Genomic DNA, 15449 nt, shown 5'->3' with positions numbered 1-15449 from the left:
GAAGAGATGGCAAGAATACACAGAAGAACTGTACAAAAAAGATCTTCACGACCCACATAACCACGATGGTATGATCACTGACCTAGAGCCAGACATTCTGGAATGTGAAGTCAAGTGGGCCTTAGAAAGCATCACTACGAACAAAGCTAGTGGAGGTGATGGAATTCCAGTTGAGCTCTTTCAAATCCTGAAAGATGAAGCTGTGAAAGTGCTGCGCTCAATATGCCAGCAAATTTGGAAAACTCAGCAGTGGCCACAGGACTGGAAAAGGTCAGTTTTCATTCCAATCCCAAAGAAAGGCAATGCCAAAGAATGCTCAAACTACCACACTATTGCACTCATCTCACATGCTAGTAAAGTACTAGCTCAAAATGCTCAAAATTCTCCAAGCCAGGCTTCAGCAATACATGAACCATGAACTTCCAGATGTTCAAGCTGGTTTTAGAAAGAGAAGAGGAACCAGAGATCAAATTGCCAACATCCACTGGATCATCTAAAAAGCAAGAGAATTCCAGAAAAACATCTATTTCTGCTTTATTGACTATGCCAAAGCCTTTGACTGTGTGGATCACAACAAACTGTGGAAAATTCTGAAAGAGATGTGAATACTAGACCACCTGACCTGCCTCTTGAGAAATCTATATGCAGGTCAGGAAGCAACAGTTAGAACTGGACATGGAACAACAGACTGGTTCCAAATAGGAACAGGAGTACGTCAAGGCTGTATATTGTCACCCTGCTTATTTAACTTCTATGCAGAGTACATCATGAGAAACGCTGGGCTGGAAGAAGCACAAGCTGGAATCCAGATTGCCAGGAGAAATATCAATAACCTCAGATATGCAGATGACACCAACCTTATGGCAGAAACTGAAGAGGAACTAAAGTGCTTCTTGATGAAAGTGAAAGGGGAGAGTGAAAAAGTTGGCTTAAAGCTCAACATTTAGAAAATGAAGATCATGGCACCTGGTCCCATCACTTCATGGGAAATAGATGGGGAAACAGTGTCAGACTTTGTTTTTCTGGGCTCCAAAATCACTGCAGATGGTGACTGCAGCCATGAAATTAAAAGACGCTTACTCCTTGGAAGGAAAGTTATGACCAACCTAGATAGCATATTCAAAAGCAGAGACATTACTTTGCCGACAAAGGTTCGTCTAGTCAAGGCTATGGTTTTTCCTGTGGTCATGTATGGATGTGAGAGTTGGACTGTGAAGAAAGCTGAGCGCTGAAGAATTGATGCATTGGAACTGTGGTGTTGGAGAAGACTCTTGGGAGTCCCTTGGACTGCAGGGAGATTCAACCAGTCCATCCTAAAGGAGATCAGTCCTGGGTGTTCATTGGAAGAACTGATGCTAAAGCTGAAATTCCAATACTTTGGTCACCTCACCCTAAGAATTGATTCATTGGAAAAGACCCTGATGCTGGGAATGATTGGGGGCAGGAAGAGAAGGGGACAACAGAGGATAAGATGGCTGGATGGCATCACTGACTCGATGGACATGAGTCTGAGTGAACTCCGGGAGCTGGTGATGGACAGGGAGGCCTGGCGTGCTGCGATTCATGGGGTTGCAAAGAGTCAGACACGACTGAGCAACTGAACTGAACTCATGATTAAAATAGGCATTAGTTATACAGATCTTGGTGAAGATAGAAATGGGCTTTGGAGTGAGATTCATCTGATGTTGAATCTCATTTTTATCACTTCTTCCAATGTTTGCAGCCTGGAATGAGTCATCGATCTCATTTCCAGCTGCAGTTTCCCCATCCATAAAACGATGATGGTTATTCTTCATTTTATGAAGATTGCATGAGAGTTGCTGTCAGAGCCCTGGTCTAGAGTAAGGAGGTGTTGCAAAGCAGCAGAACGTCCTCATACTTGGGTCATAGTGGAAGCCATGGAATCCAAGCAGAGAGTGAGCCCAGCACAGAAGCCAGGCAGGGGTTGGTAGCCAAAATCACATCAAAGCAAACAGGCGCAGACACCACATAAGCTCAGGGATGCGCCTCGGAGGGCTTGCTGTTTCTTTTCTCTTTTCAAAGTAGGGATGATTAAAAATGTGTGAAAGGACAGATCAGGGAAGCAGCTCACATGTAGTTTCAGGTAACAGGAGCCAGGGTGCAGAAGAAGCCTCTTAAAGAATCCCAGTGTGTGTTAGTCGCTCAGTTGTGTCTGACTCTTCGCGACCCCTTGGACTGTAGCCCACCAGGCTCCACTGTCCATGGGATTCTCTAGGCAAGAATTCTGGAGTGGGTTGCCATTTCCTTCTCCAGGGGAAGAATCCCTACAGTCTGGCACAGCCATACCTTTACAAGGGGGGAAAGGTGCAACAAAGTACCTTCCCTAACACCTCCTCTGACACCTCCCCTAAGTGATCCACTAGAGACCACTAATCCGCTAAGTTACTCTAGAAATTGTCCCAGGTAGTCTTGACACTGGGAGAACCACACACCTGCTGAGCTAGGTACACAGTGATTGGGTCAGGCTGTGTCCTGATCTTGCCTCTTACTTGTGCTGTAACCCCAGTCTCCCTTCAAGCTCAGGAAGAAAAGATGCTGAAGATGGGTAATTTCTTGATTACTTCTGTCTAAATCTTTGACAAATCTACTTATGGAAATCAAGCAGCACTTGGGGTGGCATTTCAGCTTGTAACATATCTAATTTTGAGATTTTCATTGGTTCCAGGAGCTCAATAGTGATTTTTCAATTATGTTTAAAGGTTTAATACAATAGATCTCTTTTTTTACCTTTCATATAGCAAATGCCAAATAAATAATATTTCAAAGGAAAGGAAAAAAAAAGCAATCTATTGCATGACTAATGTACCTAGTTTCATTCATTGACCTCTTACTGTGAAAAAGGCCTCTGCTGCCTGTCTTTGAATGTGTAGAATTAAGAATAAATGATTCGCTCCATGTTTGCTTAGATAAATGCTTGAACAAAGGTAAAACAGAAAGAGATGCAGATTTGATACTGTATCTATTTTGGATCTGCAGGCATTCCTTGAGAAAATGGCAGGTAGTGTAGAAATAGCTTTTGAAAATGAATTTGTAGAAATTCAGCACGCTAATGCCAGTGACAGAAAATGTAATTCATTTTTTTTTTTTATTCAGAGTTATTTTTTTCTTTTATTGTTGCTTCAGGATTTAGCAGGGGGGAAAAGGAAGGCAAGATTACATATTAAGTGCCTTTGAAAAATTAGCTTTTTGCTTTACTGTGTTCCTTTGTTTTTGAAAGTCTATCTGATGCATTCTTATTATTACAGAGATTAGGGCTTTTCATTGTTTTCAGAGAAGGCTAAGTATATTCAAAATGAAAAAAGCTCAGAAGGGAAACAAAACCGGCCTTCGGAATAGCTTCCATTGTATTAAAACTGAGGCTCTTCCTTGGAATTGAGTTTTGGAGGTGAGCATAGCTCAGCTTCAGTGGGTAGTACTGGAAATTGACAATATTGCCTTTAGGCAAGCTCCTGGATTTTCAGGAAACTGGGATAGATACAGAATTGCCTTTTGGACTTGCCTTGAGAAGTCCTCTTCTCAGAGTGATACAGTCCCTAGAGTTGTTCCAGAGTAAGATGCGCAGTTTCCTGTCATGGATTCCTCATGCAGAACCACTTTTAGGGAAGATTCCCTTCTAGTTATGCTCTTGTTCATTCCAGGGTCATAGGACTATCACTGCCTTATGCAGGAACTGCTGAGGCGATAGAAATGTGGTCAAGATAACATGTGCTGTGTCACCACTCCCTTCTTATTCGTGAAAGTTGCTCAGTTGTGTCCGATTCTTTGTGACCCCATGGACTATACAGTCCCTGGGATTCTCCAGGCCAGAATACTGGAGTGGTTAGCCTTTCCCTCTCCAGGGGATCTTCCCGACCCAGGGATTGAACCCAGATCTCCTGCATTGCAGGCAGATTCTATACCAGCAAAGCCACAAGGGAAGCCCCCCTTCTTATTATCTCTTACCAATATATGGTTTTGGTCACTTGGTGTCACCAGACTTTTGGAAGTCTATGTTATCTGCGTTTTGTAAAGAATTCCCAAATAACTTAATTATCATCATTTCTGGAAGCTCCATGACTAGGCTGAAGATTTAAATGTGACCTGAATTTTTGGAAGATCCTGTACAGTAGAGGTGTCTTGCTGCTGCTGCTGCTGCTGCTAAGTCGTGTCAGAGGTGTCCTAGGAAGATAATACTTCAGGCATAGTCAGCTCAGTGTTTTCAGGGTTGATTATACTGCATGTAGTTTGTTTAGGATCCTTTTTTATCTTTGTCCTTCCTCTTGGTACTACCCATGACAGGCAGACAAGGAACAGTCTTTCTTGAGAAATTTTAAAAGTGTAGAGGAAGAGGATTGAATAAGTGATAAAAACTACGGTTGGAATTACACATGGATTCTATTTCCAGAGAATAGTGCTGTTATGAGCGAGAGGAGCATGTGTGGACAGGACCAATGAAAATACAGAAAGATGGTAGAAGTTGCCGTCAGCCAGGTTCAACTCTTGCAACTCAAATATCACTCTGAAATAGTCTTAGTTGGGATCAAGAATTGGTTTGATCTCCTGTATGGGGAAAATACTCAAGACAGGGATGTATAACATAAATGATTGAGAAGGAAAAGAAACTGATACATTTTTAGAAAGTGGTATTTTTTCTTGGTGATCTTTGTGTAAGAAGATTGAGGTTACTATGCAGCCGAGTTACACCTAAGTGTAAATAAGGATGTGACAACAGAGTGATCATACCAGATTTCAGGCTTTTTGTACCGTATTTTTGAAGCAACCTGGAGTCACATACATGGAAAATGGCCGGGAGAGAAGTTTGGAACCATATCATGAGGAGTTATTAGGGGAATCTGGTGGGACCAAATGTGGTTAGGGGCAGGCATGGGGACATTGGACATTGAGGAAACCTCAAATGTTTGTAGAGAGATTAGACTTGCTCAGAACCGGCTACAAGGCAAAACTAGATCTAATAGGAAAAATGGAGAGGAACTACACAGCTCAAGCCAGAAAGACATTTCAGACATCTTGAGCTAGCCAAGAGAAGTAGCCTCCTTTGGAAGGTAATGAATGTTTTATCACAGTTAGGGGTGCAAAGAGAGGCTGGATGATCCCTTGAAAGGATTACTTGTGATGTCATTCAAACATCATAAACCCTTTCAAATCAGAGATGTTTAATGGGAGCAGGTGAGTGACCTAGAAAAAGGAAAAAGGCTATTTTTCAAAATCCTCATCTCACCTGGGGATTTGTTTGCCTCTCTCGACCTTGTCTGAATGCCAAAGTGGATTCCTGGGGCATTCTATGTGGAGAATCCTGAACCGGGGAGAAATCAGATCTGCCTCTGACTCACCCCTTTTCTGGCTTCAGCTTCCCAGCATTTTTCATAAAAGAAGAAGCAGTGATGTCCCAGCTTGTAAACCATGACACTTTGGTTAGTGTGTGAAGAACAGGGACGGGATAGTAGGAGACAAATGTAAGTGCTTCAGAGTTGCTGATTAGATCACCTGTAAACACTGAAACCAGTCCTTGAACTCATTCATTACAAGTGGTTTCTTGTGGGCTTGAGCTGAAAGCGTGTGTTGATAAACACCCATGGGGTCCCTGAGATAGTTTAATGTCTCATTTGGTGCTCATTAGACCACGGGAACCAATACGTCTTCAATTCAGAATGATTCTACCTTGTGTGAAATAAAAAAAAAGAAAAAAAAAAAAACCCCAAACCCTTCAAAACCCCAAAAAACAGATCTGGCTGAGAATCAGTGAACTGCTTTGAGCATTTCCCCCCTACCCGCTCCTGCGTGGATTTATTTTTTTTTTTGTTGTTGTGATTAGCTTTGTTAGGACAACACAGTTGAATTACAGAAATTACATGTAGCAACTCTTGCTTGCAGCTGAACTATGCAGAAACAAGACTTAGTCAACTGGAAAACTGTCATTGTGAGAAGACCTGTCAAGTGAGTGGACTGCTCTATAGAGACCAAGACTCCTGGGTCGACGGTGATCACTGCAGGAACTGCACGTGCAAAGTAAGCCTCTTTGTACATAAATAGACTAACAGTTTAAAGAGGGCAGTTCTGCTGATTATTGCATAACCTGTTTCTTTATAAAGCCGACTTACAGTGTACTACCCTTTTACTAAGTGCCTATTTACTAATAGCAGCAATTGCAAAGGTAAGTTAAAGTGTCCTTATAACTACAAGTACTTGTCAAGGGAAAGCAAACACACTCTAATAACATGATCTAATGTTAAGAATCTGACTGTTTGGAGATCAGAGTCTCAGAGGGGGAAGGGATGCCTTTGGTTTTTAAACTACCTAGTGGGTGCATTTAACTCAGATGACCATTATATCTACTACTGTTGGCAAGAACCCCTTAGAAGAAATGGAGTAGCCATCATAGTCAACAAAAGAGTCCAAAATACAATACTTGGATGCAGTCTCAAAAATGACAGAATGATCTCTGTTCATTTCCAAGGCAAACCATTCAATATTGCAGTAGTCCAAATCTATGCCCTGACCAGTAATGCTGAAGAAGCTGAAGTTGAATGGTTATCTAAAGACCTACAAGATGTTCTAGAAATAACACCCAGATAAGATGTCTTTTTCATCATAGAGGACTGGAATGCAAAAGTCGGAAGTCAACAGATACCTGGAGTAACAGGCAAATTTGGCCTTGGAGTACAGAATGAAGCAGGGCAAAGGCTAATAGAATTTTGCCAAGAGAACGCACTGGTCATAGCAAATACCATCTTCCAACAACACGAGAAGGCTCCACACGTGGACATCACCAGATGGTCAACACCGAAATCAGCTTGATTATATTCTTTGCAGCCAAAGATGGAGAAGCTCTATACAGTAAGCAAAAACAAGACTGGGAGCTAACTGTGGCTCAGATAATAAACTCCTGATTGCCAAATTCAGGCTTAAATTGAAGAAAGTAGGGAAAACCACTAGACCATTCAGGTATGACCTAAATCAAATCCCTTACAGTTATACAGTGGAAGTGACAAATAGATTCAAGGGATTAGATCTGATAGAGTACCTGAAGAACTATGGATGGAGGTTCGTGACATTGTACACAGGGCAGTGATCAAGACCATCCCCAAGAAAAAGAAATGCAAAAAAACAAAATGGTTGTCTGAGGAGGCCTTACAATAGCTGTGAAAACAGAAGCGAAAAGTAAAGGAGAAAAGGAAAGATATACCCATTTGAATGCAGAGTCCCAAAGAATAGCAAGGAGAGATAAGAAAGCCTTCCTCAGTGATCAGTGCAAAGAAATAGAGGAAAACAATAGAATGGGAACAACTCTTCAAGAAAATGAGAGATACCAAGAGAACATTTCATGCAAAGCTGGGCACAATAAAGGACAGAAATGGTATGGACCTAACAGAAGCAGAAGATATTAAAAAGAGGTAGCAAGAATACACAAAAGAACTATACAAAAAAGATCTTCATGACCCAGATAATCATGATTTTATGATCACTAACTTAGAGCAAGACATACTAGAATGCAAAGTCAAGTGGGCCTTAGGAAGCATCAGTACAAACAAAGCTAGTGGAGGTGATGGAATTCCAGTTGAGCTCTTTCAAATCCTGAAAGATGATGCTGTGGAAGTGCTGCACTCAATGTGCCAGCCAATTTGGAAAATTCAGCAGTGGCCACAGGACTGGAAAAAGTCAGTTTTCATTCCAATCCCAAAGAAAGGCAATGCCAAAGAATGTTCAAAGTACTGCACAAATGTACTCATCTCACATGCTAGAAAAGTAATGCTCAAAATTCTCCAAGCCAGGCTTCAGCAATATGTGAACCGTGAACTTCCAGATGTTCACGCTGGTTTTAGAAAAGGCAGAGGAACCAGAGATCAAATTGCCAACATCCGCTGGATCATGGAAAAAGCAAGAGAGTTCCAGAAAAACATCTATTTCTGCTTTATTGACTATGTCAAAGCCTTTGACTGTGTGGATCACAACAAACTGTGGAAAATTGTTAAAGAGGGGAATACCAGACCACCTGACCTGCCTCTTGAGATATCTGGATGCAGGTCAGAAAGCAACAGTTAGAACTGGACGTGGAACAACAGGCTGGTTCCAAATAGGGAAAGGAGTACATCAAGGCTGTATTTTGTCACCCTGCTTATTTAACTTACTTTTAGAGTACATCATGAGAAACGCTGGGCTGGAAGAAGCACAAGCTGAAATCAAGATTGCCGGGAGAAATATCAATAACCTCAGATATACAGATGACACCACCCTTATGGCAGAAAGTGAAGAACTAAAGAGCCTCTTGATGAAAGTGAAAGAACAGAGTGAAAATGTTGGCTTAAAGCTCAATATTCAGAAAACTAAGAACATGGCATCTGGTCCCATCACTTCATGGCAAATAGATGGGGAAACAGTGTCAGACTTTATTTTTTTGGGCTCCAAAATCACTGCAGATGGTGGCTGCAGCCATGAAATTAAAAGACCCTTACTCCTTGGAAGAAAAGTTATGACCAAACTAGACAGCATATTCAAAAGCAGAGACATTATTTTGCCAACAAAGGTCTGTCTAGTCAAGACTATGGTTTTTCCAGTAGTCATATATGGATGTGAGAGTTGGACTATAAAGAAAGCTGAGCACTGAAGAATTGATGCTTTTGAACTGTGGTGTTGGAGAAGACTTTTGAGAGTCCATTGGACTGCAAGGAGATCCAACCAGTCCAACCTGAAGGAAATAAGTCCTGAATATTCATTGGAAGGAATGATGCTGAAGCTTAAACTCCAATACTTTGGCTACCTGATGTGAAAAATTGACTTCTTGGAAAAGACCCTGATGCTGGGAATGCTTGAAGACAGGAGGAGAAGGGGACGACAGAGGATGAGATGGTTGGATGGCGTCACCGACTCAACGGACATGCTTTTGAATAAACTCCAGGAATTGTTGATGGACAGGGAGGCCTGGCGTGCTGCAGTTCATGGGGTCGCAAAGAGTCGGACACGACTGAGCAACTGAATTGAACTGAACTGAGTGGCTCACTTGAGTCACAGCTTTTCTCTGCTAGAATACATTTTAAAAGGAAGTGAATTAGTTTCTAGGTGTCTTCATTATGTTTTACAAGGTGTCCATTATCTGTTTTAGAGAATTGTAGGACCCCCTGACTCTCAGATTATCTATTATTTGTATCTATTATTTTATCTGTTTTGGAGAATTATAGAACCCCCACCTCACCCCCACATTAGTATGTAAACCCCGTCAAGCTGAAATTATTTGATAAGTGCCTAATGAATGGCATTGTTTGTCTGCAAAAATACAAAACGACTGTTAGTACTTCAACAGTGATTTCAGGGTCTGCAAAATGTGTTACTTATCTTCTTCTAAAAATAGGCTTTTGTTTTCTGCCTAATCTGTGTAGTCTGATGGGCAGAATGAAGCTGGTGATGTATAGCAGACAAGTAATTGAGGTGGCATGGTTTCATATGGGCTGGAGAAAATTATCTGTAGAGTGGGTTGCTATGCCTTTCTCCAGGAGATCTTCCTGACAAGGATTGAAGCCTCATCTCTTAGGTCTCTTGCTTTGTCAGGAGGGTTCTAGAGCCACCTGGGAAGCCCCAGGAACTGCTTGCACTACTTCTGTTTTCCTGGTGAGGTTTCTGGGATGGAATGTGAGGTTTGTCCTGCTGAGGTCACCTCTGCTGAGATGCCTCTTCCTGCCTTTCCTTCCTCAGAGCGGGGCTGTGGAATGCCGAAGGATGTCCTGTCCCCCCCTCAACTGCTCTCCAGACTCCCTCCCCGTGCACATTGCCGGCGAGTGCTGCAAGGTCTGCCGACGTAAGTACTGACTGAGGGTCAGGGTGGCCCTCAGTGCTTCGAGATTGATTTATTCCCTCTTTTTTCAGACCCCCAACTGAGCAACATTGATGAAATATCAATACTAGCAATTGATTACTTGTGATGTGCAGACACTTTACAGAGGCAATTTTTTTTTTCTTAATCCTCACATCAACCTTAGTTACTATTATTTCCATTTTTTTTTTTTTGTACAGGGAACTGGCATTGACAAGGATTAAGCCAGTTGCCCAGGATCAAACAGCTGAGGGTGGGTGGAGTTGATCTGTGAAGTCATGACTCCAAGGCTCCATGTGCTTTGGTCTCCTCATTTTTTTTCTTAAACATTTATTCATGGCTGTGTTGGGTTCTAGTTCCTGCGTGTGGGCTTTCTCGAGTCAGGGTGGCTTCTCTCGTTGTGGGGTGCAGGCTCTAGGTGTGTTGTTCTCAGTAGTTGAGGTACACAGGCTCAGTTACTCTGCAGCCTATGGGATCTTCCCAGACCAGGGATTGAACCCCTGTTCCCTGCATTGCACCACCGAGGAAGCCCTGGGTCCATTCATTTTGATCGATCAAGGTAAGGCCCACACTGTGTTTTGGCTATCCGAGATTTTAGTCAGGTTTCCTATTATTAAATGGCATTTCTTACGAATTTCAAGATTGAACTTCAGTTAAAATATTAAGACAATTTCTTTCAAAGTTGGCTTGTCCAAATTTTGCAATGATTTAAAAATCCTTTTCCCTCTGTATTACAGAGGACACTATTTCAAATGAAATGGTGAAATGAACACTGAAATAAGCATGAAAAGTAAAAGCTGTCATTTGGAATTATTGGTATGGTATGTGTCAGTTACTGTGTTAAGTGTTTCCTTCTGTTTATTGAGTCCTCACTGGAATATTGGGGGGGGGGGATTGTTATTATCACTATTTATAGGAAGTTTAGGGAAGATAACTTATCAAGTTTGCAAGGCTAGTAAGTGACAGAGGTGAAATATAAAGCAAATTCTGACTACAGAGCCTTTAGTGTTTTTATCAGACCATAAGCTCTTCACTGAAAAAGGAAAGTTTTAGAAATGTGCCATCTGATGGATAATTTTCAAAATCATTTCTCTGCCAGAAAACACCATCATTACTAGATCTTCAAAACACTAACTTTTTGTCAAGAACAGCATGTCCCCTAATATGACAGTGGGAATGCAGATAGCCGCTCTGGTTGTACCAGCCCAATCTTTTTTTATATTCTTTCAAAAGGAACTTTGAAAAATGTCTTCCTTTTATAGTTGATATGGTACATCCACTACTCTGGAGGGCTTACTCCAAGTTAATCTAAAAGAAACTTTCTTGTTTTTATTCCAAGCAGTTTTGGAAGTTATGGATAGATCAAGGGCCCAGATGTTGAGATTATAGTTTGATTCCATGATGGAAAGATAGTTTTTAGAATAATATGTATAGATTATTTTTTTTTTTTTTGTTTTTTATTGTAATCTTTGTTTATTAAGATAATGTCATTTTTAATGTATTTATTTTTTTTTTGCAGCTTTTATTATTTTTTTAATTTTATTTTATTTTTAAACTTTACAATATTGTAGTAGTTTTGCCAAGTATCGAAATGAATCCGCCACAGGTATACCTGTGTTCCCCATCCTGAACCCTCCTCCCTCCTCCCTCCCTATACCCTCCCTCCGGGTCGTCCCAGTGCACCAGCCCCAAGCATCCAGTATCGTGCATCGAACCTGGATTGGCGACTTGTTTCATACATGATATTATACATGTTTCAATGCCATTCTCCCAAATCTCCCCACCCTCTCCCTCTCCCACAGAGTCCATACGACTGATCTATACATCAGTGTCTCTTTTGCTATCTCGTATACAGGGTTATTGCTACCATCTTTCTAAATTCCACATATATGCGTTAGTATATTGTATTGGTGTTTTCTTTCTGGCTTACTTCACTCTGTATAATAGGTTCCAGTTTCATCCATCTCATTAGAACTGATTCAAATGTATTCTTTTTAATGGCTGAGTAATACTCCATTGTGTATATGTACCACAGCTTTCTTATCCATTCATCTGCTGATGGACATCTAGGTTGCTTCCATGTCCTGGCTATTATAAACAGTGCTGCGATGAACATTGGAGTACACGTGTCTCTTTCCCTTCTGGTTTCCTCAGTGTGTATGCCGAGCAGTGGGATTGCTGGATCATAAGGCAGTTCTATTTCCAGTTTTTTAAGGAATCTCCACACTGTTCTCCATAGTGGCTGTACTAGTTTGCATTCCCACCAACAGTGTAAGAGAGTTCCCTTTTCTCCACACCCTCTCCAGCATTTATTGCTTGTAGACTTTTGGATCGCAGCCATTCTGACTGTCTAGATTATTTTTCTATCTTGATGTATTCTATATAATAGCAGAGGAATAAGTTGAGAAACTTAGGGATTTGTTTAAAAACCATGAGGCATTTTTAATCTATTATCTTGAGCTCTGTGGATCTGTAAATGCTGTCTCTTGGCGGATGTTATTTGGACATGGGCATAGGTGAGTCTTCCAGCTGTTCTGTGTCATTGTAAATGTGAAATCACAGAGAAGGGTAAAGATAAAGATGGAAAATTACCCATAATGCCACCACTTGAAAACAAACACTTGAAATCATAGTGGATTTCATTTTTTAAAAACTTTTATTTTGTGCACAGTTGAGTTCTTATTGTATAGATCATTTTAACCTACTTTATTGATTTGCCATTATCACTTAAGTATAGTTTTCTGCTTTTAAAAACTGTATGAATTTCACTTTAAAGAGCTTCATAGTGTTCTGTTTGGTTGTTGCATAACTTAATCCCCAATTGTTGGATAACTAGATTGTTTTCTGCTTTTTATTATTATAAATCACTATTCAATAATATGTTTTTTTGTGAGGCCACATTTTTGTATTTTATATTTTCTTTGAATTCTGTAAAGTAGAATTACTGGATGAAGAGACTGATATTTTCAAAATCTGGTGGCTTGGAGAGTAGAGAATCTGGCTTCAGTGTGGGAGACCTGGGTTCAATCCCTAGCTCAAGAAGATCTTCCGGAGGAGGGCATGGTTACCCACTCCGGTATTCTTGCCAGGAGAATCCCATGGACAGAGGAGCCTACTGGGCTACAGTCCATGTGGTTCCAAAGTATCAGACATGATTGAATGACTAACACCTTCACTTTCACTTTAACATATTTTGTGAGACATTTTTCATTTCACATTTTTTTTTGAATTTTCCAAAGTAGAATTATTGGGCCATGAAGATGACATTTTCAAAGTTCTTGCTGCTGCTGCTGCTAAGTCGCTTCAGTCATGTCCGACTCTGTGCGACCCCATAGATGGCAGCCCACCAGGCTCCCCCGTCCCTGGGGTTCTCCAGGCAAGGACACTGGAGTGGGTTGCCATTTCCTTCTTCAATGCAGGAAAGTGAAAAGTGAAAGTGAAGTCGCTCAGTTGTGTCTGACTCTTCACGACCCCATGGACTGCAGCCTTCCAAGGCTCCTCTGTCCATGGGATTTTCCAGGCAAGATTACTGGAGTGGGGTGCCATTGCCTTCTCCAGCAAAGTTCTTGTTACATATCATCAAATTGTCCTCTCACTAGAAGTGTGTGGTATAGTCATTTTTCTTTAATTTATTGTAGAGTTTTAAGTTTAAAAAAGCTTTTCAGCAAGCTTACCAGATTTTATCACGATGCTGATAAATGAGCTAGCTAAACCATCAGTATGTTTTTTGCCTTTGTTTGGAATTGATAACCATTTAGCTAGGTAATACAAATTTTCTTAGCAACTCTGATCAGTAGTTTGAGATGTTTATGGTTTAACAAGATGGTAATACAAATAAATGATTAAGAACACTACGCAATTATCATATGCACCCGGCAATTCCACTCCTGGGTGCAAATATATATATAAAGGGTGTACTGCAGGGTGCAAATATATATATATATATATAATCTATATCTACTATATATATATAATCTATATCTACAATAATCTTGAGAAAGAAAAATGGAACTGGAGGAATCAACCTACCTGACTTCAGGCTCTACTACAAAGCCACAGTTATCAAGACAGTATGGTACTGGCACAAAGACAGAAATATAGATCAATGGAACAAAATAGAAAGCCCAGAGATAAATCCACGCACATATGGACACCTTATCTTTGACAAAGGAGGCAAGAATATACAATGGATTAAAGACAATCTCTTTAACAAGTGGTGCTGGGAAATCTGGTCAACCACTTGTAAAAGAATGAAACTAGAACACTTTCTAACACCATATACAAAAATAAACTCAAAATGGATTAAAGATCTCAATGTAAGACCAGAAACTATAAAACTCCTAGAGGAGAACATAGGCAAAACACTCTCTGACATACATCACAGCAGGATCCTCTATGACCCACCTCCCAGAATATTGGAAATAAAAGCAAAAATAAACAAATGGGACCTAATTAAACTTAAAAGCTTCTGCACATCAAAGGAAACTATTAGCAAGGTGAAAAGACAGCCTTCAGAATGGGAGAAAATAATAGCAAATGAAGCAACTGACAAACAACTAATCTCAAAAATATACAAGCAACTCCTACAGCTCAACTCCAGAAAAATAAATGACCCAATCAAAAAATGGGCCAAAGATCTAAATAGACATTTCTCCAAAGAAGACATACAGATGGCTAACAAACACATGAAAAGATGCTCAACATCACTCATTATCAGAGAAATGCAAATCAAAACCACTATGAGATATCATTTCACACCAGTCAGAATGGCTGGGACCGAAAAGTCTACAAATAATAAATGCTGGAGAGGGTGTGGAGAAAAGGGAACCCTCTTACAGTGTTGGTGGGAATGCAAACTAGTACAGCCACTATGGAGAACAGTGTGGCGATTCCTTAAAAAACTGGAAATAGAACTGCCTTATGATCCAGCAATCCCACTGCTGTGTATACACACTGAGGAAACCAGAAGGGAAAGAGACACGTGTACCCCAATGTTCATCGCAGCACTGTTTATAATAGCCAGGACATGGAAGCAACCTAGATGTCCATCAGCAGATGAATGGATAAGAAAGCTGTGGTACATATACACAATGGAGTATTACTCAGCCATTAAAAAGAATACATTTGAATCAGTTCTAATGAGGTGGATGAAACTGGAGCCTATTATACAGAGTGAAGTAAGCCAGAAGGAAAAACACCAATACAGCATACTAACGCATATATATGGAATTTAGAAAGATGGTAATGATAACCCTGTATACGAGACAGCAAAGGAGACACTGATGTATAGAACAGGCTTATGGACTCTGTGGGAGAGGGAGAGGGTGGGAAGATTTGGGAGAATGGCATTGAAACATGTGAAAATTTTTTTATATAAAAAAAAAAAAAAGTGCCTGATTATGTGGTGAGATCCAAGTCATTTATTGGAAGGAGATTGCCTAAGCTGTAGGGTGGTTTATTTGATATATTTATTTTGGGTGGAATAAAAAATGAGGTACTACTTTTATTATTATGAAGAAATAAAATCCCTTTTCCCTCTCCTTTCCTTGTGTATACATTCCTTTCCTTATTAATGATCTGTTGTTCAGACCTAGCATATGGGTCTGTCATTTGGAATACCATGTAT

At 40.5% G+C, this 15449-nt stretch overlaps 1 protein-coding gene across 2 annotated transcripts in view; it reads left to right on the top strand.

The window, feature by feature from the left end:
- The window catches only part of NELL1 (neural EGFL like 1), a 1049219-nt gene that overhangs the window by 254595 nt on the left and 779175 nt on the right, over positions 1–15449 (top strand). For both annotated transcript variants that reach the window (XM_070364999.1, XM_070364998.1), the window contains exons 8-9: positions 5893–6027; positions 9706–9808. In XM_070364999.1, coding sequence (XP_070221100.1) covers positions 5893–6027; positions 9706–9808 — 238 coding nt within the window. The remainder of the gene's footprint in view (positions 1–5892; positions 6028–9705; positions 9809–15449) is intronic.

Source organism: Bos mutus, chromosome 29 (genome assembly GCF_027580195.1).
Source record: "Bos mutus isolate GX-2022 chromosome 29, NWIPB_WYAK_1.1, whole genome shotgun sequence".
NCBI classification, from domain to species: domain Eukaryota; kingdom Metazoa; phylum Chordata; class Mammalia; order Artiodactyla; family Bovidae; genus Bos; species Bos mutus.
The sequence above is the reverse complement of the archived record's forward strand: the minus strand, read 5'-3'. Positions and strand labels throughout refer to the sequence as shown.